The 24,060-nt window shown below is 42.9% G+C and overlaps 1 protein-coding gene across 8 annotated transcripts in view; it reads left to right on the top strand.

The window, feature by feature from the left end:
* The window catches only part of Ndst3 (N-deacetylase/N-sulfotransferase (heparan glucosaminyl) 3), a 165,009-nt gene that overhangs the window by 6,947 nt on the left and 134,002 nt on the right, over window positions 1–24,060 (top strand). For all 8 annotated transcript variants that reach the window (NR_121616.1, XR_003954428.1, XM_006502370.3 and 5 more), the window contains one exon: window positions 11,751–12,887. Coding sequence is in view for 5 of the 8 variants with exons in the window: in XM_006502370.3 (XP_006502433.1) it covers window positions 11,907–12,887 (981 nt within the window). In the remaining 3 variants the exon portion in view is untranslated. Of the gene's footprint in view, window positions 1–11,750; window positions 12,888–24,060 lie in introns of those variants that run through there.

Genomic DNA, 24,060 nt, shown 5'->3' with positions numbered 1-24,060 from the left:
AAACAACACTAATTTCTTTCAGGAAGACCCTGAAATTAACCAGATTCACTAGGACCCCCCATCCAAGAGTATATAAATATTCAAGACTTCAGAGAGTCACTCTCAGAGAAGACAAGATTCAGAGAATTCTTTTAAACAAACCCAGCCCCGTGGAAGAAGCAGAGACCAGGAAAACTGCCTAGAAAAAAAAAAAAGCTGAGCTGAACTGAGCTGCCTGGAAGAGTCTTAGACAAATTGAGCCACCTAGAATGGACACTCTACAACCTGTTCAGCTGACTTCTGGTTGTGCAGTGTGGTCCAGACTGCCGGCCTTGCTGATCTGTTACACATGCTGGGGTGGGCTTTGGTGATGCAGTTGTCTTTGAGTCATTTCTACTCCTGTAAGTAACTCTTTACCCATATTCCTATAAATAACCCAGTAAAAGTCATTGGTTCACCAAAGAGGACTCTAATGGTATATACTGTGTCATCAGTTTCCGATCTAGGGTGAGTAGACATTTGTTCATGTCTCCCCAGGAAATGACGTCATGCAACATAGAAGATCACAAATTAAATTTTGAATTAGTTGAGTCTGCTTTCCAATGGTTCCATTGGAGCCAACTGGCTACAGAGTTGATGTGCCTTGTCGTTGCTATTTTATCAAGTTGCTAGTTGATTTGAAGAACTAGGGCTTAAACATATGGATGTCTGGGATTCACATAAGCGTTTAGAATTTATTGGAGAGTAGATGATAATAAACAGCATGGAATTTGTGACTCATCGAAGGAAAGACAGAGGATAGGAAGAAGCCATGGGTCTGGTATCAGGATGCCTCTGACAGAGCCTCCTCCTTTGCTTGGAAGCCATTATAACTCTCTAGGGCTTGTTATCTGTGTACTACAAAACTCCACTCAAGGCAAAATTTCATACACACACACACACACACACACACCATTTACAGGTGCTCAGTGTACTTTCATTACCAGGTGCAGCCTCTGTAATAATTAAAACAGGGGGATTTTGTTTATTCATTCTCTGTGTGTCAGATGGTAGTCCAGGAGAGCTTAATGATTTATACTGCAGCTTCTTAACTCATAGGCGATGACATCATATGGGACTGAGTAAACAGAATGTGGGGTTATGAAAAATTCAACAATAGTAAGAGGTTTCTAAATGTTCAGTGACCACAGGTTAGCTCATAGTCAAACGTGATAAAACTGCGGCGTACCTGGTGGTGCCAGCCCAGCCTGTGCCATGAAGCATCAGTGGAGCCTTGGTTCTGAACCAGCAGTAGGCAGTACCGGCAGGGTCCGTAGTGACGTAGCTTGCTGGAAATGGTTTGAGCGCATACATACAAAGCTTTTTGCTCTTAAACACAATGTTTAATTATAGAAGACAGACTAAATTATTTTTCTGTTGATATTCCTTAGCGTATAACTAACTATAACTTAGTATTTCTTTGTATTTTATTATTTTATAATGTTGGATTTTTAAAATTGCTGTTTGAGTCACTGACTTGAGCTTCATGGGAAAAAAAAGTTGTTAAATTAATTTTCGCTTAAGAATAGAGCATAATTTCCAACAATTTCTGAAATAGCTCTAAACATACCTCTGCTATTTTGTTGCTATGTATTTATGCAAAGCAGTGTTCTCAGCATTGATGATCATAAAATCAAAGTATTAATCCACGCTGAAAAGCCGAAGAAGCTGTACATCCTGCAGCATCAAATATTCAACAGTGCTTAATTCTTTGTATAAAAATAAACGAGCACATTGATCTCATTAGTGTGCAAATATCCTTTGATCTTTAACAAATGATAAAATTATAAATGTCTGTATGCTTTTTATACATCACAGAAGTATTTTTCAAATTACTTTAGGGTTTGTCAGCAATAAATATTTGATTTGCATATCTGCTTCATATACCCATATGCCCAGGGCCACATAAAGTTTCTTGAATGAGAAAAGGTTAAAGAAGCCTTGTTTATTCCCGTTATCACTCGAAACCCTATGTATAGAGTGCCTGGGAGAGGCAGAGCTCACTGCCTCACTGGCCACAGTAGCTGAGGACTGCAATCAGTCTAGATGTGTGGTGCATATACACAATGGAATCTTATCCAGCTGTTAAGGAAAAACTGAACATTTTAAGAAACTAAACAGTAATGGAAACCATTATGTTAAGTGATAGAACATCCAAGGCTCAGAACGACAGAGAATGTGTGTTCTCCCCAGTGTGTAGGTTCTAAGCTCTCTTAGGGATGTATATGGATGGAGGTGGGAGGATTGTGAGTAATGGTCAGAAACCGGAACCAACCCATGAGACTGAAGAAAACGAGGCTTTATTGGAAGGCAATAGAACAAAACTAAGGAGAAATACTGGGGACGGGAGAGTGCCGCAGGAAACACGTAGATAAGGGCGGGCTGGGGCGCGCTAGTCAAGCTGAATGAAATATGTGTGAAAGGGCCATATGAAAATTGGTTGCACTGTAAGTGAATTTTAAAAATTAACATGAAAGATTACAAACAAACTCTAGGATGAAGCAAGCACGATACCACTGACTCCCCGTGAGGGAGCTGCATCTAAACAGCGCCTCTCTCCTGTCCATCTCCTACATTGCCCCTAGCAAGGCAGGGAAAGTGATGTTGCTGTAGTCTCTCTGGTGCAAGCAATCAGTTCTCCATGTACCAGCTGGAACATCTCGGGCCAGTTGCTCAGTCTCTAGGGAGTCAGAACAAGGTTTGCACAGGCCAATTGCTCGTAATGCCTGTGAGGCTATTGGTCCTCCTTCCTCAGTAGCACTTCCTTCAGCATAGCCTGTGGGAGATTCTGTAAAACTGCCATCTTTCCTGAACCTGTGTTTCTTCCCAATGCTGCCTATGTAGTTCATTTCTTCAAACTTAATACATGTATTTTTTATGTAATTCATCCTTTCCTGATCCTAAAAGGACTGGGAAGCCAAAAATTCTGCAGTGCTGATGGAGCCCAAAGCATACTGGCCAATGTGTTTGTCCTCCCGTTAGCACAGAGCCACTGAATAGAAATGCCTGTGGTTTTTACAATGTATTTGTGAGAGCAGTTCAAAAATACAGCTTCATTGTATAAAGTGTTCACCTGTTAGTCTTGATTTTTAAGAAGTTTTCTGTGGAAAATTATTGGAGATAACAAGAACCCTTTGCCCTTGGGTATGTCAGTCTAACATGGAACAGGCACAAGGAGCAAATAGTTTTGCTAACGGTATTTTAGCAAGATTCACATTGAAAGTTCATGTGGGGATGATATGAGCTAAAGGAGAAAAGGACAGAGGGAAAGGACAGAGGGAAAGGGAAGAGGGAAAGGGTAGAGGGAAAGGACAGAGGGAAAAAGTAGAGGGAAAGGACAGTGAGAAAGGGTAGAGGGAAAGGACAGAGGGAAAGGGTAGAGGGAAAGGACATAGGGAAAGGGTAGAGGGAAAGGACGGAGGGAAAGGGTAGAGGGAAAGGGTAGAGGGAAAGGGTAGAGGGAAAGGACAGAGGGAAAGGGTAGAGGGAAAGGGTAGAGGGAAAGGACAGAGGGAAAGGGTAGAGGGAAGGGGTAGAGGGAAAGGGTAGAGGGAAAGGACAGAGGGAAAGGGTAGAGGGAAAGGGTAGAGGGAAAGGACAGAGGGAAAGGATAGAGAGAAAGGGTAGAGGGAAAGGATGGAGGGAAAGGGTAGAGGGAAAAGACTGAGGGAAAGGGTAGAGGGAAAGGACAGAGGGAAAGGGTAGAGGGAAAGGACAGAGGAAAGGGTAGAGGGAAAGGACAGAGGGAAAGGGTAGAGGGAAAGGACAGAGGGAAAGGACAGAGGGAAAGGAAAGAGGGAAAGGGTAGAGGGAAAGGACAGAGGCAAAGGACAGAGGGAAAGGACAGAGGGAAAGAACAGAGGGAAAGGGTAGAGGGAAAGGACAGAGGGAAAGGGTAGAGGGAAGGGGTAGAGGGAAAGGGTAGAGGGAAAGGACAGAGGGAAAGGGTAGAGGGAAAGGGTAGAGGGAAAGGACAGAGGGAAAGGATAGAGAGAAAGGGTAGAGGGAAAGGACGGAGGGAAAGGGTAGAGGGAAAGGACGGAGGGAAAGGGTAGAGGGAAAGGGTAGAGGGAAAGGACAGAGGGAAAAAATAGAGGGAAAGGACAGAGGGAAAGGGCAGAGGGAAAGGGTAGAGGGAAAGGACAGAGGGAAAGGGTAGAGGGAAAGGGCAGAGGGAAAGGCTAGAGGGAAAGGACAGAGGGAAAGGGTAGAGGCAAAGGACAGAGGGAAGGGTGGAGGGAAATGGTAGAGGGAAAGGGTGGAGGGAAAGGACAGGGGGAAAGGGTGGAGGGAAATGGTAGATGGAAAGGACAGAGGGAAAAGATAGAGGGAAAGGACAGAGGGAAAGGGTAGAGGGAAATGGTAGAGGGAAAGGACAGAGGGAAAGGGTAGAGGCAAAGGACAGAGGGAAAGGACAGAGGGAAAGGACAGAGGGAAAGGCTAGAGGGAAAGGGCAGAGGGAAAGGGTAGAGGGAAAGGACAGAGGGAAAGGACAGAGGGAAAGGGTAGAGGGAAAGGACAGAGGCAAAGGACAGAGGGAAAGGGCAGAGGGAAAGGGTAGAGGGAAAGGACAGAGGGAAAGGATAGAGGGAAAGGGTAGAGGGAAAGGACAGAGGCAAAGGACAGAGGGAAAGGACAGAGGGAAAGGACAGAGGGAAAGGACAGAGGGAAAGGACAGAGGGAAAGGGTAGAGGGAAAGGACAGAGGGAAAGGACAGAGGGAAAGGACAGAGGCAAAGGGTAGAGGGAAAGGACAGAGGGAAAGGGTAGAGGGAAAGGACAGAGGGAAAGGACAGAGGGAAAGGACAGAGGCAAAGGGTAGAGGGAAAGGACAGAGGCAAAGGACAGAGGGAAAGGGTAGAGGGAAAGGACAGAGGCAAAGGACAGAGGGAAAGGGTAGAGGGAAAGGACAGAGGGAAAGGGTAGAGGGAAAGGACAGAGGGAAAGGGTAGAGGGAAAGGACAGAGGGAAAGGACAGAGGGAAAGGACAGAGGCAAAGGGTAGAGGGAAAGGACAGAGGCAAAGGACAGAGGGAAAGGACAGAGGGAAAGGGTAGAGGGAAAGGACAGAGGCAAAGGCCAGAGGGAACGGGTAGAGGGAAAGGACAGAGGGAAAGGGTAGAGGGAAAGGACAGAGGGAAAGGGTAGGGGAAAGGACAGAGCAAAAGGACAGAGGGAAAGGACAGAGTGAAAGGACAGAGGGAAAGGAAAGAGGGAAAGGACAGAGGGAAAGGGTAGAGGGAAAGGACAGAGGGAAAGGACAGAGGGAAAGGGTAGAGGAAAAAAACAGAGGGAAAGGGTAGAGGGAAAGGACAGAGGGAAAGGGTAGAGGGAAAGGACAGAGGGAAAGGGTAGAGGGAAAGGACAGAGGGAAAGGACAGAGGGAAAGGGTAGAGGGAAAGGACAGTGGGAAAGGGTAGAGGGAAAGGACAGAGGGAAAGGGTAGAGGGAAAGGACAGAGGGAAAGGACAGAGGGAAAGGACAGAGGGAAAGGGTAGAGGGAAAGGACAGAGGCAAAGGACAGAGGGAAAGGACAGAGGGAAAGGACAGAGGGAAAGGACAGAGGGAAAGGGTAGAGGGAAAGGACAGAGGCAAAGGACAGAGGGAAAGGACAGAGGCAAAGGTCAGAGGGAAAGGGTAGAGGGAAAGGACAGGGGGAAAGGGTAGAGGGAAAGGACAGAGGGAAAGGACAGAGGGAAAGGACAGAGGGAAAGGACAGAGGGAAAGGACAGAGGGAAAGGGTAGAGGGAAAGGACAGAGGCAAAGGACAGAGAGAAAGGACAGAGGGAAAGGGTAGAGGGAAAGGACAGAGGGAAAGGGTAGAGGCAAAGGACAGAGGGAAAGGACAGAGGGAAAGGAAAGAGGGAAAGGACAGAGGGAAAGGGTAGAGGGAAAGGACAGAGGGAAAGAGTAGAGGCAAAGGGTAGAGGGAAAGGACAGAGGGAAAGGGTAGAGGGAAAGGACAGAGGGAAAGGGTAGTGGGAAAGGACAGAGGGAAAGGGTAGAGGGAAAGGGTAGAGGGAAAGGACAGAGGGAAAGGGTAGAGGGAAAGGGTAGAGGGAAAGGACAGAGGCAAAGGACAGAGGGAAAGGGTAGAGGGAAAGGACAGAGGGAAAGGGTAGAGGGAAAGGACAGGGGGAAAGGGTAGAGGGAAAGGACAGAGGGAAAGGACAGAGGGAAAGGACAGCGGGAAAGGGTAGAGGGAAAGGACAGAGGCAAAGGACAGAGAGAAAGGACAGAGGGAAAGGGTAGAGGGAAAGGACAGAGGGAAAGGGTAGAGGCAAAGGTCAGAGGGAAAGGACAGAGGGAAAGGAAAGAGGGAAAGGACAGAGGGAAAGGGTAGAGGGAAAGGACAGAGGGAAAGAGTAGAGGCAAAGGGTAGAGGGAAAGGACAGAGGGAAAGGGTAGAGGGAAAGGACAGAGGGAAAGGGTAGAGGGAAAGGACAGAGGGAAAGGGTAGAGGGAAAGGGTAGAGGGAAAGGACAGAGGGAAAGGATAGAGAGAAAGGGTAGAGGGAAAGGACGGAGGGAAAGGGTAGAGGCAAAGGACGAAGGGAAAGGATAGAGGGAAAGGACGGAGGGAAAGGGTAGAGGGAAAGGACGGAGGGAAAGGGTAGAGGGAAAGGACGGAGGGAAAGGGTAGAGGGAAAGGACGGAGGGAAAGGGTAGAGGGAAAGGACGGAGTGAAAGGGTAGAGGGAAAGGGTAGAGGGAAAGGACAGAGGGAAAAAATAGAGGGAAAGGACAGAGGGAAAGGGCAGAGGGAAAGGGTAGAGGGAAAGGACAGAGGGAAAGGGTAGAGGGAAAGGGCAGAGGGAAAGGACAGAGGGAAAGGACAGAGGGAAAGGGTAGAGGGAAAGGACAGAGGGAAATGACAGAGGGAAAGGGTAGAGGGAAAGGACAGAGGGAAAGGGTAGAGGGAAAGGACAGAGGGAAAGGGTAGAGGGAAAGGACAGAGGGAAAGGACAGAGGGAAAGGGTAGAGGGAAAGGACAGAGGGAAAGGGTAGAGGGAAAGGACAGAGGGAAAGGGTAGAGGGAAAGGACAGAGGGAAAGGGTAGAGGGAAAGGACAGAGGGAAAGGACAGAGGGAAAGGGTAGAGGGAAAGGACAGAGGCAAAGGACAGAGGGAAAGGACAGAGGGAAAGGGTAGAGGGAAAGGACAGAGGCAAAGGACAGAGGGAAAGGGTAGAAGGAAAGGACAGAGGGAAAGGGTAGAAGGAAAGGACAGAGGGAAAGGGTAGGTGAAAGGAAAGAGGGAAAGGACAGAGGGAAAGGACAGAGGGAAAGGGTAGAGGGAAAGGACAGAGGCAAAGGACAGAGGGAAAGGACAGAGGGAAAGGGTAGAGGGAAAGGACAGAGGGAAAGGGTAGAGGCAAAGGACAGAGGGAAAGGGTAGAGGGAAAGGACAGAGGGAAAGGGTAGAGGGAAAGGACAGAGGGAAATGACAGAGGGAAAGGGTAGAGGGAAAGGACAGAGGCAAAGGACAGAGGGAAAGGACAGAGGGAAAGGACAGAGGGAAAGGGTAGAGGGAAAGGACAGAGGGAAAGGGTAGAGGGAAAGGACAGAGGGAAAGGGTAGAGGGAAAGGACAGAAGGAAAGGGTGGAGGCAAAGGACAGAGGGAAAGGACAGAGGGAAAGGATGGAGGTTTTACTGAGGAACTGAGTTTGTGTAGCTGGTAGAGGTGTCAATAATTTTTTTGAATCAACTTGTCTTGAGTCAACTACTTTATACAGCAATTTGCCTGCCTGCCTGCCTGCCTGCCTGCCTGCCTGCCTGCCTGCCTGCCTGCATGCCTCTGAAATGAATACTTTCAGATTGTCTAAGCTATGTGCTTCTATTACTTACTGAAACCTTTACATTTTGATCCTCACGTCTGATGCACCTTGACTCCAACTATAACTTCTGCTTTTCTTCCAAGAGTTTCAATTCCATTCTCCCTGATAGCCACCAAAGTCTGGAATCCATTGCTTCCCGTGGAAACACTTTTAGCAGCCCTTAGCTGGCTTATCCTGACTCTCTGATTTCTTTTCTCTGTACTATTTAGCAATGACAGTCCGTCTTTTCTCTATTGTTTATCCGCTGTATCTAAGTTAGGATTTAATTGCTGTGGAGAGACACCATGACCACAGCAACTCTTATAAAAGAAAACATTTATTCTTGGCTGGCTTACAGTTCAGAGGTTTAGTCCGTTGTATCCTCACGGTGGGAAACATGAGGGCATGCAGCAGATGTGGTGCTAGGGGGGTAGCTGGGAGTTCTACATCTGGATCCACAAGCAGTAGCAAGAGAGAGTGACACTAAACCTGGCTTGAGCTTCTGAGATCCCAAAGCCTACCCCTAGTGACACACCCCATCAAGGCCACACCTCCTAATAGTGCCACCCCCTATAGCTTCTGGGGGGGCATTTTTATCCAAATCACCACAGACTGCCACACTAATTGCTTGTGCACCCTATTTTGGTTGACTTTCTGTTCAATTATGTCTAATTCTATTTCCAAGTTGAAAGACATTCATTAATCAGCTGTAGCCTTCAAGATAAGTGGTATTTCCAATTTTATCGCGGTAAAATTGTATCATATAATTAGTTTATTCTTGCTCTTGAACAACGACATTATCATTATTAGATTTCTTATACCTAGACAGATTTTCCTGACATGACCTCTCCATCCTCAGACTGATACCTTCAGCCCTGAGCTGACTGTTCCTTAGGCCCTGTGGCTCTCGGGAACTGTCACTGGCTCTCCCACATCTTATTAATATGGCACAGAGTTGGCTCTTTCCTATGACAAATCATAACTTTCCATTCGTGACATGGCATTAGTTATTGTTTCACAGGTCTTGTTGTCAGTGAAGCCATCTTTATAGATCTGCGAATAGTTTCTAATTTGAGTTCTCTGCTGTCTTCAGCATTGACTACAGCACTAATCTCAAATTCACTTTTCAGTAATTACCTCATGGCTGATTGCAGAACGATTTCTGGGTGGGCTTTTTTTTTTTTTTTTTTTTTGTGGGTGAGGATTTATACCTACCATGCTGGATTTATATCATCATGTTGGATTTATCACATGCCTTCAAGGGTGTATGTTTACATTTACTCCACATTCAATAAAGCAGACATCGGATCCAGCAATTTTTAGCAACTATAATCGTTAATAGTCATGGGTAACCTTAAAAGATACATTATGGCATTAGCATAAAGTAGAAGTGTCTAATAAACCTACAGCATAATGAGCCATTGAATTCAATAAATTCTACCAACAGTCACCGAGCTTATTCTGTGCTGGGCACAGGGGTGCAGTGATAGATAAATGAGGCTTTAATTCTCCTTTTTTAGAGCTTCATCCCAACGAGAAGGATGATTTACAACAAAATTTTAATTATTATGGTAGTTAACACAAGGGAGAGGACGTTTTTGTGAACATGTGTTAACTACTGGGCCTTCGCAAGTTTGAAAAAAAATCAGAAAATTTGACAAGAAAGAGAATTGTGTGGCCAAGTTAGTTTCCAGGGCTTTCCTGTTCTAGGGGTGCCTTAGCCGTGACTGACTCCAAGCTGAGTCTTTGCCATTGCCCACGTCATGTCCTGAAAGAGGCAGGAAAGCATAGTTCAGTTTTCAGGACTAGAAGAAAAAGCAAGGAACAGGAAGAAGCTGTGTATGAGTTGACTGTGAGGCTTAAGTTGTCCATGGGCAAATGAGGCATTTGTTTTTAGAAGATTTTCATAGACGCTAGGCATGCTAGTTAATGCTTACAATCTCACAGTGGAGAGGCCAAGACAGGAAAATTTAGAGTTCTAGAGTTCCTGAACAACCTGGCCACACATTGAGATCCTGTCTTAATAATAATAATAATAATTATTATTATTATTATTATTATTATTTTATTATTATTATTATTATTATTATGTTAAACTAACTCCTACCCTTGCAAATATACAATAGGATAACTTTTGATATCTGAAGGAAATTGGGAACATTTATGAAAAAAGAATGACTTTGGCATTTTATATCTACTAAATCCAGGGAATTAGGGCCCTGTTGTCAGGCTTCAGGACTTGTCAGTCCCTGCCATTTATATTGGCGGTATGTACTCAGTTTGAATACATTCATCTTACTTTTCTACTTTTCATTCCTGGCCTTTTCCCAATAATGTGCTTACTCCTATGTCTACAAGATTTTCCAAATCTTACACGTCTATTCAAACTACCTCTGCCCAAGTCTTCTCCTCCAGACATTTTGCAGAGTCCACCCCCACTTAGCATGGTCTCTTTCCTCTCTTATCTTGTTACAGCCATTCGCCTCTAATCCACAATCACATGTCGGCACTAGAGTCACTGTCTCCTCCTCAGAATTTAGAAGCTTTTTAAAATATTTAATACTCCAAACAAGTATATTTTAAGTAGGAAAAATAGCTACTCCATGAATATTTGAACAAATGACACCGATACCCCAAGTATCTGGGTAATAAACTGCAATATGTAATTTATAGGATAAATGTCATAATATCTTGTGCTTACACTCTAAAATGTGTTATTCACAAAGATATCTATCTTCATATATATATAATAAAAATATGACTCAAATTCTGGTTTGCTGCTTATTTCATAAATATTACAGAATGTTAACCCTCTGATTTATCCTGGCTTCATCATTCTATCTGAAAATTACAGGATGGAAATATTGCAATTAAGAAGCACAGGACCAGCCCTAAATGCATTGTAGCCATCAAATTCAGGATTTCCCACCACGGCTTGACCCACAGCCATCTGAGAGCCCACCATGAGGGCAATGGCAAGACTTCCCTTAAACTTTTTTTTCATTCCTCATGGAGTGCCAGGACCTTAAGACCCTACCAACATGTGCTTTACAAACACCTATGCTTTCCTGTTTATTTTTCAAAGTGAAAGAGTTTTCAGAGGTTGCTAAAACTGGAAACTATTGGAGCACAGAGCATTTTGTGGCATCACACTGTTTTGGCTACATTTTTATCATATGTTTATAGTGCTCTGGATGTGATTACTGGGGTCAGAAAACAGAGACAGATCTCACTGAAGCATCTGGTCAGGGCTGCTGTGCTGTGCATATCTGTTGCACACTGTGTCACTCCAGACCCGAAGGAACCTAGCAAACTTTTCATTTCTCTGTATATGGAGTCATTTGAAGCTGTAATCTAAAATAATCCACTGCATTGTGGGCCATCTTTGCATGTAGAAAGATTTTTTTTCTAATGAAAGCAATTACTGTAGGATAATCTCTCAAATGAATTCTCGAGGTACAGTGACAACTTTCATTACATTAAGAAATTTCTGGAAAAGAAAAAGACCACTGTCATAATTTTGCCAATTAATGAGATATGTCCACACTTTTGTAAACCCTTAGGGCATGTAACTCAATATGCACAGTTTGAATGTACACTACCAGGTATGTGTCTGCATGACAGGAGCTTGCATCTTGGCTACTGACAGAAGAAGTTGGTGCTTGGTGAATTCAGGTCCTTGTGAGTCCAATCAGTTGCTCTGTTAGGGACAGTGACTCTGTATTGAGTGGAGCCCTCTTCCTCATTTCTTCTCTCACATGTGCTCCTCCACAACTCTAAGAAAGCAAGGGTTTCTAGTGTACCTTACACCAACTGATCTATTAATGATCTGTCATGGAAGGTAGCCACCATGATAAAAACTCACTCGTTTTGATGGGAAAGACATCTTATGCTCTGCCCTATGTTTTTCTATTTTTCAGACTGTGTTTCCTGTGAGTCCAGATGTGTGATCCAGATATGCTGCAATGGTGACATAAACTGTTGACTGAGACTAGGAGCGTGCCTGAAACTCCATCCCTCCTCCTATTATTTTTTAATGGTGCTTCTACTGGAATAGTCAACAAAGTGCACCCAACATGAGTTTTATCATGAAACCTCACAGACACTTTCAGAGAACACTGATTCTGCTTGCCACCTTTTGTATGGTAAGCATTATTATTTCTGCTTACTACCTGTACAGCGGCTACAAACAGGAAAGTGAAGTCTCCGGGCGGGCTTCGGAAGTGGACTGTGGTGACCTCCAGCACATACCATCCAGGCTGATGGAAGTGAGGAGGACAATGATTTCCGATGCTTCAAGGACAGACCCCACAGTCCTGGTGTTTGTGGAGAGCCAGTACTCATCCCTTGGTCAAGACATCATTATGATGCTAGAATCCATCCGGTTCCATTATCACACTGAAATCGCTCCTGGAAAAGGAGATCTTCCGGCACTTACAGACAATGTGAAGGGCAAATATGTTCTCATTATATATGAGAATATTCTAAAGTATATAAACATGGACTCTTGGAATAGAAGCCTTTTAGATAAATACTGTATAGAGTATGGTGTGGGTATCATTGGATTCCATAAAACCAGTGAGAAAAATCTACAGAGCTTTCAGTTCAGGGGCTTCCCCTTTTCCATAAGTGGAAACCTGGCAGTAAAAGATTGCTGTATTAATCCTCACTCCCCACTCCTTCGTGTGACCAAATCATCCAAGCTGGACAGAGGTTCTCTACCTGGAACTGACTGGACAGTTTTTCAGATTAACCACTCCACCTACCAGCCAGTAATATTTGCCAAAGTTAAGACTCCAGAAAACCTTTCTCCTCCCATCTCTAAACATGCATTTTATGCCACTATCATACACGACCTGGGGCTTCATGACGGGATCCAGCGAGTTCTTTTTGGCAACAACTTGAACTTCTGGCTACACAAGCTCATCTTCATAGACGCCATCTCCTTCTTGTCGGGGAAGAGGCTGACACTGTCCTTGGACAGGTACATCCTTGTGGACATTGACGACATATTTGTAGGGAAGGAGGGCACAAGGATGAACACCAATGATGTGAAGGTAAGGCTCTGTTATCTTAGATTTCCTCAGTTGGTGGCATCCCTGAGACAGGAACACTTCTGTCTCCTGTAGGACAGAGTTTTCCCGGACATGGGACTTCTTTTTGATTGAGAAAATCTGGGAAAAACTAGGGTAACTGGTTATTCTCATCATGCATCACCTAAGTTTCTAATGTACTTCTTTTTGATTTGGGGGAAAATGATGATTGTACTGAAATATCAAGTGCAACGATATCCTATCTGTGTGTGTTTATGACTGCAAAATAGAAATCATTTTGGCTTAGTTGCTCTCTAGAAACTATCCACTTAAAAGAACAAAGACTTCCATTACACTATGAAGTCAGTGGATTTTCAGAAATTTCATATCACAAGGAAATTCCGATAGATTTCAAAGTCTAACATGAGATTCATTTTCCTAGCCACGGAAAACTATGTTTTTCCTGACCACAGAGGTGGGTTTGTTCTCACGGAAACGTAAGGGCTTAGCTTCTCTGTGGAACATGCCGGGCACTCGTTTGATGCCACCATAAAGTGCTGTATATAAACTGCGTACACTTCTCAGTGTGTAAAACTACTTCCATTAAAAAAAAGGAGTATTTAACTATAGTAGAATCTCTAGTGTCACACAGATAGCTTGTTATTTGACAGTAAGAAAGACAAGGTTGAAGTTATCTGCATTCACGTGGCTTTTCTTTTTAAAAACAGGACTCTATCTTCCTTACTTTACTATGTTGATTTCTCACAAAAAAAGGAGAAACTTTGGATGCATAGTTTTTATTCTTTACAGTGTTAGCCTTCTGGAAGAATATATAGAAATAAAGCAGCTATCAGAAATATTATTTTGGGGCGATATCTCAGTAGGTATATGCAAATGACCTGAGTCCTTAGACCTTCCTGGTGGCAAAAGAGATCCAAGTCCTGCAAGTATACCTATGACTTACACACGTGTGCACATTCAGACATAAGAACAAAGTAATATAGAGAATTTTGTATAAAAAGATCATCTAGACAATCGCATCACTTTTAAGCCATTAAATTTCTAACAAATAATAATATTATCACAACATTTAATAAAAGTATCAATTTCAGAGGGATGCTAGAAACTACAGGAGAGAATGAAAACTGAGAAAGAAAGACACTTCCGCGTTAATGGGTGTGGTTTCTAATTAATTACTTATATTTAAATGCACATTAGAGATTTTGCAATTTACTTTTGAAAGTATAGATAAATTAAAACCAAACTAATAGATTAAGCATGTATTGTTATATATTTATAGACTAAAATAGTATTAAATTCTTCATTATCTATTTTCAATTACTGTGATAAAAATATTTTTTTAAAAAAACTATATATTTGATATAAAACTTTTAAAACTGCCAAAACTACACTGTTAAGGCATTTTTTTAAAGTGTGCCAAGTAAACTTCCGTGTTCCGGTGCAACCTGCTGTATCACCTAATAGCAGAACAAATTGCTCTTTTATCTGACACGGTGGTATGTGCCTGTGATCACAACACTCCAGAAATGGGTCAAGAAGGTCACAAGTTAGAGGCCAGCCTGGGCTATCCAGGTGGACTATGTCTCAAAACACTATAGCACCTTTGTTCTTTATAGGTAAACGCGAATTTTAGAGACACTGAACATATTAAAGAGAAATGTAGCAGGTGTAGTTTATGGGTTCATTGTAGTTACAAGGGACTACATTTGCTAAACTCCCTAAATGTTTTGGGCCAGGGGGTTGTGTTTTGTTTGTCTGTTTGCTTGTTGCTTTATTTGGGTTTAGGAACAGAGTTTGTCATTACTGTATATTAACATACAGATTTGACAGAACACAATACAATCTCTTAGGGCTGAAAGAAAAGTACTTTAACATACACCCTTCACAGAACACAGTGAAATGTGCATGCCTGTGTGTCACCCTCTGTCAAATAACCAGAAGAGGGTTGTGTATAGTGTTCCCACGTACAGTTAGCTTTAAATATCTTAGGTGGTTAACATGTGTTTTTAAGAAGGCAACAAGAATGTTTCTTACAATAGCGTCTGTGTGACTACATCTTCAAACTGCATGTAGTAAGCTCTTCTTTAGAATTGCTTTATTTTGGTATGGGACCTAAATGTTTCTAAAAATATGTTTTAGACTATTGAGTTTGAAACTGCTTCTAAACTGCATATGTTTCAAAACACTAACTCATTGCAGATAATTACTCAAAGTGAATAAACATTCACTCATTTGTTCGTGTATCAGCAACTGTTCTTGTGGCTGTGGCAAAGTGTCCAACAAAAGCGCTTTTAAGAAAGAAAAGAAAAAATTATTCTGCCTCACAGTGTGGAGCCAAGTGCATCATGGGGTGGTGTGGCATCAGGAATAAGGGCCCAGTCTATCCACAATCAGGAAGTGGAGGAACACAAGGTCTGGTGATCAGATGGCATCATCCTTATTATTTAGTCTTGGACACAGTTTGTGAAATGGTGCCATTCACATTTAGAGTAAGTTCTTCCACCTCAATGAATTCAATCTAGAGCCTTTCTCACAGACATGCCCAGAGCTTTGCCTCATAGGTCAGTCTAGATGCTATCAAGTTGAAAATCAGTATGAACCATGATGATAATTCTGTATGTAGATTGTTTGTTTGTTTGTTTGTTTGTTTGTTTGTTTGTTTGAAACAGGGTTTCTCTGTGTAGTCCTGGATGTCCTGGAACTCACTCTGTAGACCATGCTGGCCTCAAACTCAGAAATCTGCCTGCCTCTGCCTCCCAAGTGCTGGAATTAAAGGTGTGTGTTACCACTGCCTGGCTGTATGTAGATTCTTTTAGGTTTTTAGAAGAGTGCACAGGGTTAGGCACTTTGGAAGAGTGTCTTTCTGTAGAGCGCTTGGTATGTTCATATCACTTCAAATACCAGACATACATACAATGATAAAGTTGATAGAGCAGAGTTCAAGAAGATAAGTAGTATCTCAGTCAGTGTTCCTATTGCTAAAACACCATTGCCAAAAGCCATTTGGGAAGAAAGGGGCTTTTTTCATCCTAGAGCTTGTAGTCTACCATCCAGGGAAGTCCCAGCAGGCACTGAAAGCAGGAACTGATGCAGAGGCCATGAAAGCCTGCTGTCTACTGGCTTGTTCATAACAGCTTACTCAGCCTGCTTTCTTATAGAACCCAGGACCACTCCCTGCCCAGGACTGGCACTATTTCTAACAGGCTAATCCCTCCAGTATCAATCACTAGCTGAGATAATATATTAGATTTCCCTACAGGCCAATATTATGGAAGCATTTTTAAATTGAGAGTTTCTCTTCCCAGATAACTCTAACTTCTGTAAAGTTGACAATCAACTAGTCAAGACAAGCAAATAGATAGCTTGCAGTATCATAAGGGAAAGGAGACAGTATGGGCCTGTGTAAAACTTAATGTGGAAAGCATAAACTAGTACAACATCATTGTCCAGAAACTAGTAAGTGTTCAGGAAAAGCTAGAAGGCTAGGCTAGAATGATGTTGTGGTATTAATTCAAACAGGTGGAAATTTCCTGGATCTAGAAAATGGGACTGAGAGTGGAGACATGAGAGTAATTTAAGTTATTCTGAAGATACCAAACAACATAGTGATTGGTTAAATGGAGATGAAAGATTACAATCAGGAATGGCATTTAAATTTTTATCACGGGTGAGCAGCTGTAGGAATGAGCAACAAGACAGAGTAGATGGTAGAAGGAGCCATTCCAGGTCATGAGGAAGACTTCAGCTCTGTGGAAGTCTGTCATTTATACTGTTCCTTGTAGTTGTTGACATCCATTTTGGTGGTAGGTTAGAAGCAGGTATCTGATGCTACCCAATACTTTAAATTTACTAAAATTATCTTAGAATTACATGTATTTTAATGAACATACATTTTTCACTTGAGATAGAACTGTTAGCCCAACTTTACTATGTTGCTATTGTTTGGTTATGTTTTGATTGGTTGGTTGTTTTATGTTGTTGTTGGTGGTGGTGTGTATGTGCGTGTGCGTGTGCGTGTGTGTGTGTGAGCGTGTGTGTATGTACTGGCCTATGCATGCAAATTTGAGAGCCAGAAGTCTCCTTTAGTTGCCTTCAAGTTTCCACCATATTTTTTGAGACACAGTCTTTCACTGAACCTGGAGCTGGCCATTACAGTTAGACCAGCACTCTACCCCCTGAATGCTCTCTCCAGGCTTGCTTGCTGTGGATTTTAGAGCTATTTTTTGTCATTTTGATTCCTTGAGGAGAGAATGGGAAGGTTGATGTTGGTGGAGAATATCTGTTTAATTCTTCAGTACTATTGAGAGGTTATACATATTTCACTGTTCTTCTTGCAGCAACTACAACGTGTATTTTGGAAATGTCAAGTGAATATCTCAGTGTGGCTTTTATCAGTCTGTGACTGTTGTTTTTTCAGTCCCAGTAATGTTATTTGCCTTTACATTTGTGTTGCCTAACCGTAATCACTGTGCTGGCCTTCCTTTGGTTTCCACTTAGAAACTTAGAATGGGATCCATTGGGTCTTGTTCTCGGCTTCCTTGGTGTACTTCCTCTGGCTGCTGAGTCACTCTTGCTCTAGATGTCAATACATTATTGCTCAAACCCAGATGCAAGACATTATTGTTTCACTACCACCTAAGCTTGCTTGGGTTAGCCAGGATGTAGAGAATTACAGGCTGGTCTCCAAGTCTAGCTGAGGTCTGAACCCCAATGGTCATAATTCACCTACATGACACCTACATGTAGGAGTTCCCTCATGCTCCTGGAACTCTGGCCCCTGCCTAAGTTACCACCTTCCACAGCCCCCACAAGAGAAGCATGGTCAGTAGTCAAGTAAGCAATGACCCAAGCTTCTGACCTTCAGGCTAAAATCCTCCCCAGTTACCTAGCAACAGTGAAGACCATAAAAAGGGGTGCTCAGCCCCCACCATGCTCTCTTACTCTTCCCCTCTTACCTCTTACCCCTCACTCTCACCCTCTCTCTCCCCTCTCTTTGTCTTCTCTCCTCTCTTCCTTTCTCTTTGTCTTCTTTCCTCTCCTCTTCTCTCTCTCTTCCTCTCTCTTCCTCTCTCTTCCTCTCTCTCTCTCTCTCTCTCTCTCTCTCTCTCTCTCTCTCTCTCTCTCTCTCTCTCTCTCCCACTGCATTTCTATAATAAAGCTCTTAAACCATAGACATTCTCTGCTCCATCAAGACCCGCTACGCACTCTGGTCAGTGTTGGGAACTTCTTCCCCTATTCCCTCTCTCCTATCTCTCCTACAGCCCTGGTGACTTTAGCAAAGTAGCTCTGGGGGGGGGGTGTCCCCAGGCAGGGATGCCCCTTGGCCACCCCCTGAAGAGTGGGATAGAGGAATGCCCACCCAGGGATGAGAGGGTAGGGTAGGTAGCAGCCCTCCCACACCTGACTGACCAGAGAATAGGGAAACTCTGGTGGGGCGTGGGCCTCTTTTCCCTCCCCCCACTTCCCCCAGGCCACCCCTTTTTTGTTCCCAACACCAGGAGTCTATTGTTTTCTTTGCTAATCATTCTCTCTTTCAAAACAGAGTATACACCTCTTCCTTTATTCCATTTTAACTCTTTATTATAATTTTTATTATCATTTTGCTTATTTACATTTCAAATGTTATCCCCCTTCCCAGTTCCCCCTCCTCAAGCACCTCTACCCCATCCTCCATCCCCTTCAACTATAGGAGGGTGCTTTCCCACTTACCCACCCAATCCCACCTCACCCCTCTAGCATCCCCCTTCTCTAGGGTTTCATGCTGCCACTAAACCAAGTGCATTCCCTCCCATGGAAGCCAGATGAGGTAGTACTCTACTACATATGTAGCAGGAGCCACAGACTGCCCCATGTATACTCTTTGTTTGGTGGCTTAGTCCCTGGGGACTCTGAGGGGTCTGGTTAGTTGATACTGTTGTTCTCCCTATGGGGTTTCAATCCCCTTCAGCTCCTTCAGTCCTTCCCCTAACTCTTCCATAAAGGTCCCCAGGCTCAGATCAATGGTTGGCTGCATCTGTCTCAGACAGGTGCTGGTAAAAACTCTTAGAGGACAGCCATGCCAGGCTCCTGCCCACAAGCACATCTTGGCATTAGCAATAGTGTCAGGGTTTGGCCCCTGGCATGGGATGGATCCCAAGGTGGGTCGGTCTCTGGATGGCCTTTCTTTTAGTCTCTGCTCCATTTTTGTCCCTGCATTTTCTTTAGACAGGAATAATTCTGGGTCAAAAAATTTGAGATGGGTGAGTGTGGCCCCATCCATCAACTCGGGGCCAGGTCTATCTACTTGGGTTATCTCTTCAGGTTCCATCTACCCACTGTTGGGCATCTCAGCTAAGGTCATCCCCATTGGGTCCTGGGAATCTCTCACCTCCCTGGTGTCTAGGACTATCTAGTGCTTCCCTCTTCCCTTTCCCCACTCCCCACCCCATCCTCCACTCTGTACTACTGTATATTTCTGTTCATTCTCCTGACCCTCTGGGCTTCTCTCCTGTCTCCCCCCCCACACACACATACATATACACATACCTAATCCTGCCCCCTTTTTCCCTCCACCTCCCATATTTCACCCAGGTCCCTCCCTCCCTCTGCCTCTTGTGATTATTTTATCCCCCTTTCTAAGTGGGATTGAAGTATCTATACTTGGGCCTTCCTTCTTGTTAAGCTTCATATGGTCTGTGAATTGTATCATGGGTATTCTGAACTTTTTAAATAATATCGACTGATCAGTGAGTATATATCATGTATGTCCTTTTGGGTCTTGGTTACCTCAATCAGGATGATTTTTCTAGTTCTATCAATTTGCCTGTAAAATTCACCGTGTCCTCATTTTTGATAGCTGAGTAATATTCCATTGTGTAAATGCAACACATTTTCTGTATCCATTCTTCCACTGAGGGACATCTGGGTTCTTTCCAGCTCTGGCTATTACAAATAAGGCTGCTATGAACATAGTGGATCATGTATCTTCATTGTATGTTGGAACATCTTTTGGGTATATGCTCAGGAGTGATATAGCTAGGGCCTCAGGTAACACTATGTCCAATTTTCTGAGGAACAGTCAACCTGATTTCCACAGTGGTTGTACAAGCTTGCAATCCTACGAACAATGATGGAGTGTTCCTCTTTCTCCATATTTTCGCCAGCATCTGCTGTCACCCGAGCTTTTGATCTTAAGCATTCTGACTGGTGTGAGGTGGAATCTCAGGGTTGTTTTGATTTTCATTACCCTGATGACTAAGGATGTTAAACATTTTAACTCTTAAGTTGCATGTTCTAAGTGCTCCTTGTTTGCATGATCATGCATGTGTCTGTATTGGCTGTGTGCATGCTTTTGTCAGGGGACAACTTACAGGAGCTTTCTCCTTCTACCATGTGGGTCCAGGGAATGGAGGTAAGGTTGCCATACTTGGAAGTAGGTACCTTTGCCCACCAAGTCATCAACTCCCATTTTAATGGAACAGCTACCATGTGCCCTCCGTGTATCATCTAGATCATGTCACCATGATGCCCTCTGTGTGTCATCTAGATCATGTCCCTTCTTTACTCAGACCACTTTAGTGACTTCTAGTCTTTCCTAGAACAGCCAGAGTTCCTACAGTCTTTTATCTCCCCTTTGTCTTCCTGAACTCGCATCCTCCTCCTGTTCGCCCTTTACTAAAATGTGTGCCTCAAGGAGTGGTATTTCCTCATTTCTTTTGCCTACAGAAGTAACCGCATCACATAAACACACAAATGATTGATTGCATATTTGGTGTGTGAATGAGATTTTGGTAGCTTCTTCAGAATCCAACAGGTATGATAGAGAAGTGTTACGCTAGTATACATCTGTGTCAAACAACAATCAAATATTCAGTGCTCTTTATTTGAGGTGCATCTTTTGGAAACTCTATAATGAACGACCTCATGTATACTTAACAACCATCTTTACTTCTCCTCTTCCTCTTTCCGACTTGATAGTTCAGCTGCATTGAAATGTCTCTGTAGCAATTAACTCCATGTATAGAATAGCTTTTCATAATAGAAAAACAAGGATCCTCTGCTAGTCACCTAACATTTGTGGAAGTAAAATTCACCTAATTCCATTCTCCCAAATTGTTTTACAATTGATAAAACATTAGATGACTTGTAAGTATTACAAGTAATTGTAAATAAACACATGAAACCACCTCTTCCTTGCAAAAATTCCTCCTTTGGTGGAATATTCACTTCTAAATATGGTGTGAGATCACAATCCATATGAAAATAAATCACTATCGACATCGTTATCAGGTTCAAATCACCGTAGTGTTCTACTAAATACATAGTTATTTTAAGGAAATAAAATTAAGGAAATCTTTTTATAGTATAAAATAGGAAAATTAAGAGTTTACTTAATAAAGGAAAAATAACCTCATGTTTGTAATTCATATGTGTTTGGTTCATTTTGTTAAATTTGTTGCCACATTGCAAGACAGAAGGTATCCTTATTGTGATTAATATTAATCACATCTGCTATGCAAGGGCATTCCACAAGAATGCATTATAAATGATTTAAAGAGGGCAAAATCCTGCCACGGAATGATTAATAATGTATAAACAGTATTTGGTGGCTGGTTATATGTTTTAAAGGTTTTTTATTTTATTCTTTGAAATTTTCATACATATAAACGATAATTCTTGGTCATAGCCACCCATCTCTGTCCCTCAAAACTCCCCCTGTCCTGCAGACACACAGAGAACTTCAGATGAACTGGGACTGTGCTCTCAGCTGCAGAAGCCCGTGTCAGTAAATTCCCACTCAGAGCTTCCTCCACCACTTACAATAAATAATACTTGACATTTTAAAATAAAAAAATAGCAATATAAAAATCTGGAGAGCTTAGGAAGACATGAGTGTGTATTTCCCGTCCTGAGTGAATGTATATTTTTGACATGGGCATGCATAGCCCCGTCAGTGACACAGAGCCTCAGACCCAGAAGAAAGTGGTAAAGCGTTCCCTTCTGGTCTGTGTGTGAATGTTAACAATGTGTGTTCATTGTTTGTATTTCCTGAACATGAAGTAGCTCGTCACAAAGCAAAGACAAGGACCCTGAACAAAAGAATGTCCTTCCCTTAGGTTAGCATATCAGAACTTATTTTCATCTATTTTTCTAATAAAGGGGAGAATTAAATTTCTTTACTTTCCAATTATTTTTCCCGTTACTTCACAGACTGTAAGGCAAAAACGTGTATTCTTAATTCAATTATAACCTTTTGCATTAACATCTCCAGTATTAAACTGATATTTGAAACTCATAAACATGAGGATAAAACGTCCTGAAAGTTCTTGTAAATTATGTTTAAGAGCCTCACTAATATAAAGGGAAACCCAAGAGAACCTCTTGTAGACTGAAATCCTCAGCAGCCGGCACTGGATTCCTGGAGTGTGATCAGTAGACAGACGGGTAACCCTGGAACCCACTCCCCAACCCCTGCAACAGTGGCAACAAAAAGAACAGTGTCACCTTCATTCAGGGACATTGTAAGCATAGGAACGATCCCACAAACCTATGTGCTTTCCCCATTAGCCATCACTACCCCAATCTCTTCTTCTGAGACTGGAGCATTGAACGTACTATAATATTCAATAATGGGGTCTCAGTTCAGACAACGGGACTCTTTAACTATTACTAAGAGGAGCCCAACACCAAGAGACCTGAGCAGGGTGATTAGTGAACTAGAATGAGCAGAAACCATCTTCTGAGAATCGGGGTTCCCATACCACTCCCCATGATGAACTTTGCCTGATGATGCTAAAGATAGGACTGTTCAGATGTGCTCAGTCTGCTTGATTTCACCTTGCAAGTCCTAGATCTATTCCAAAGCACTCTAGCTTCCCAGCAGAGCTTATTATACACTGCCATGTGTCTCTGTGTGGGTCCTGCCTTTCTTACTCTAATGCGTCACAAACTAATTTGTTCTGCAACACATTTTCTAGACTCTTGCTCTTAACAATTCTGTGATCGTTCTGCCCAGTCCCCAATCTTGTGGGGCTTAACCCTTCTCTTGACTTCTGTATCTTCTAGAGTATATAGCTAAGGTTGCTGACTGTGGACTGTGAGTAACAGCAAAAAGTGTAACCAGTACAGTGTCCAATATTAAACCAGACAGCAGAGAGTTTCCTGAGCCCTGGTCCTGCAGTGGCTGTTAGCCATGCTCGTGGAATTGCCCCATACTTCATCTCATCCCCAGTTCTCATGTCTTAGCCAACTTCTTAGCTCTTTTACCCCAGCTTCTTTTTGTGTAAAATAAAAACCACAGTAACATCTATCTCAGCAATATACCTTAGGGATCAAATGTTAAGTATGTATAAAGCAGCCTTCATGATATATAACTTGTGATGCAATTAAGTTAACTAATGCTTAGTAATATTAGATAGTAAGTGAGGGAGGCAGACCATGAGTTCTCTCTTATGTTTGGTAGGTTTGTGCTGTGTGTAAATCTCTATGTAGAGATATACAGGTAGGGAAGTGTTCAAGTCTTGAGGACAAAGAGAAGTCTCAGGGAAAGATAGAAATTGTGACCTAATTACAATCCGGATGATATTTCAAGTTCGGGCACTGGATGGAAACTACTATGAAAAGACAGTGGAGAAGAGGAAGGGAGGACCAGGCACTTAACATTAAAGACATGGCCCAGATCTATAGTAACAAAAGAAGCTTGCGATTCTGAATCAAATTTGTTACTTCCAGGAAGTCGCATTTGAAGCTCTGGGTTACAGCAGCTGTTCCTTTTGCATTTCACAGGTACCCTATCCCATCCAATTTAGGCTATTTATGGTTAAGACCGACATACTTTTTTGTATCTATCACAGTTTTACATAAGACTTGTGATTAAAATGGCTGTTAGGACAATCACCTCAAGAAATAAAAGTATGGTCCTTTCAATGGCACCATAAATTCTAGCAACAAGGGATGTAAATTATTTTGCCATAGGGAAAACGCTTTAATTAATTAAACTCATTTTATTGGGGAATATGTGTTATCCTTGGTGGAGAAAATATCAATCTAGGCTCATAAGAGAACATGCCTTCCCAGAACCCATATTTGTGTACTGCATGAGGAATAAGTCTTCAGACGTGGGTAACTGGCATCTCAGTCTCAGATCTATGCTATGAGATCCACACACAGGTGCTTACCTCATTTGCATACATGTTTT

The sequence above is a fragment of the Mus musculus genome, chromosome 3 (genome assembly GCF_000001635.26).
Source record: "Mus musculus strain C57BL/6J chromosome 3, GRCm38.p6 C57BL/6J".
Classification (NCBI taxonomy): domain Eukaryota; kingdom Metazoa; phylum Chordata; class Mammalia; order Rodentia; family Muridae; genus Mus; species Mus musculus.
Note: the sequence above shows the minus strand (reverse complement) of the source record. Positions and strands in the feature narration are given on the sequence as shown.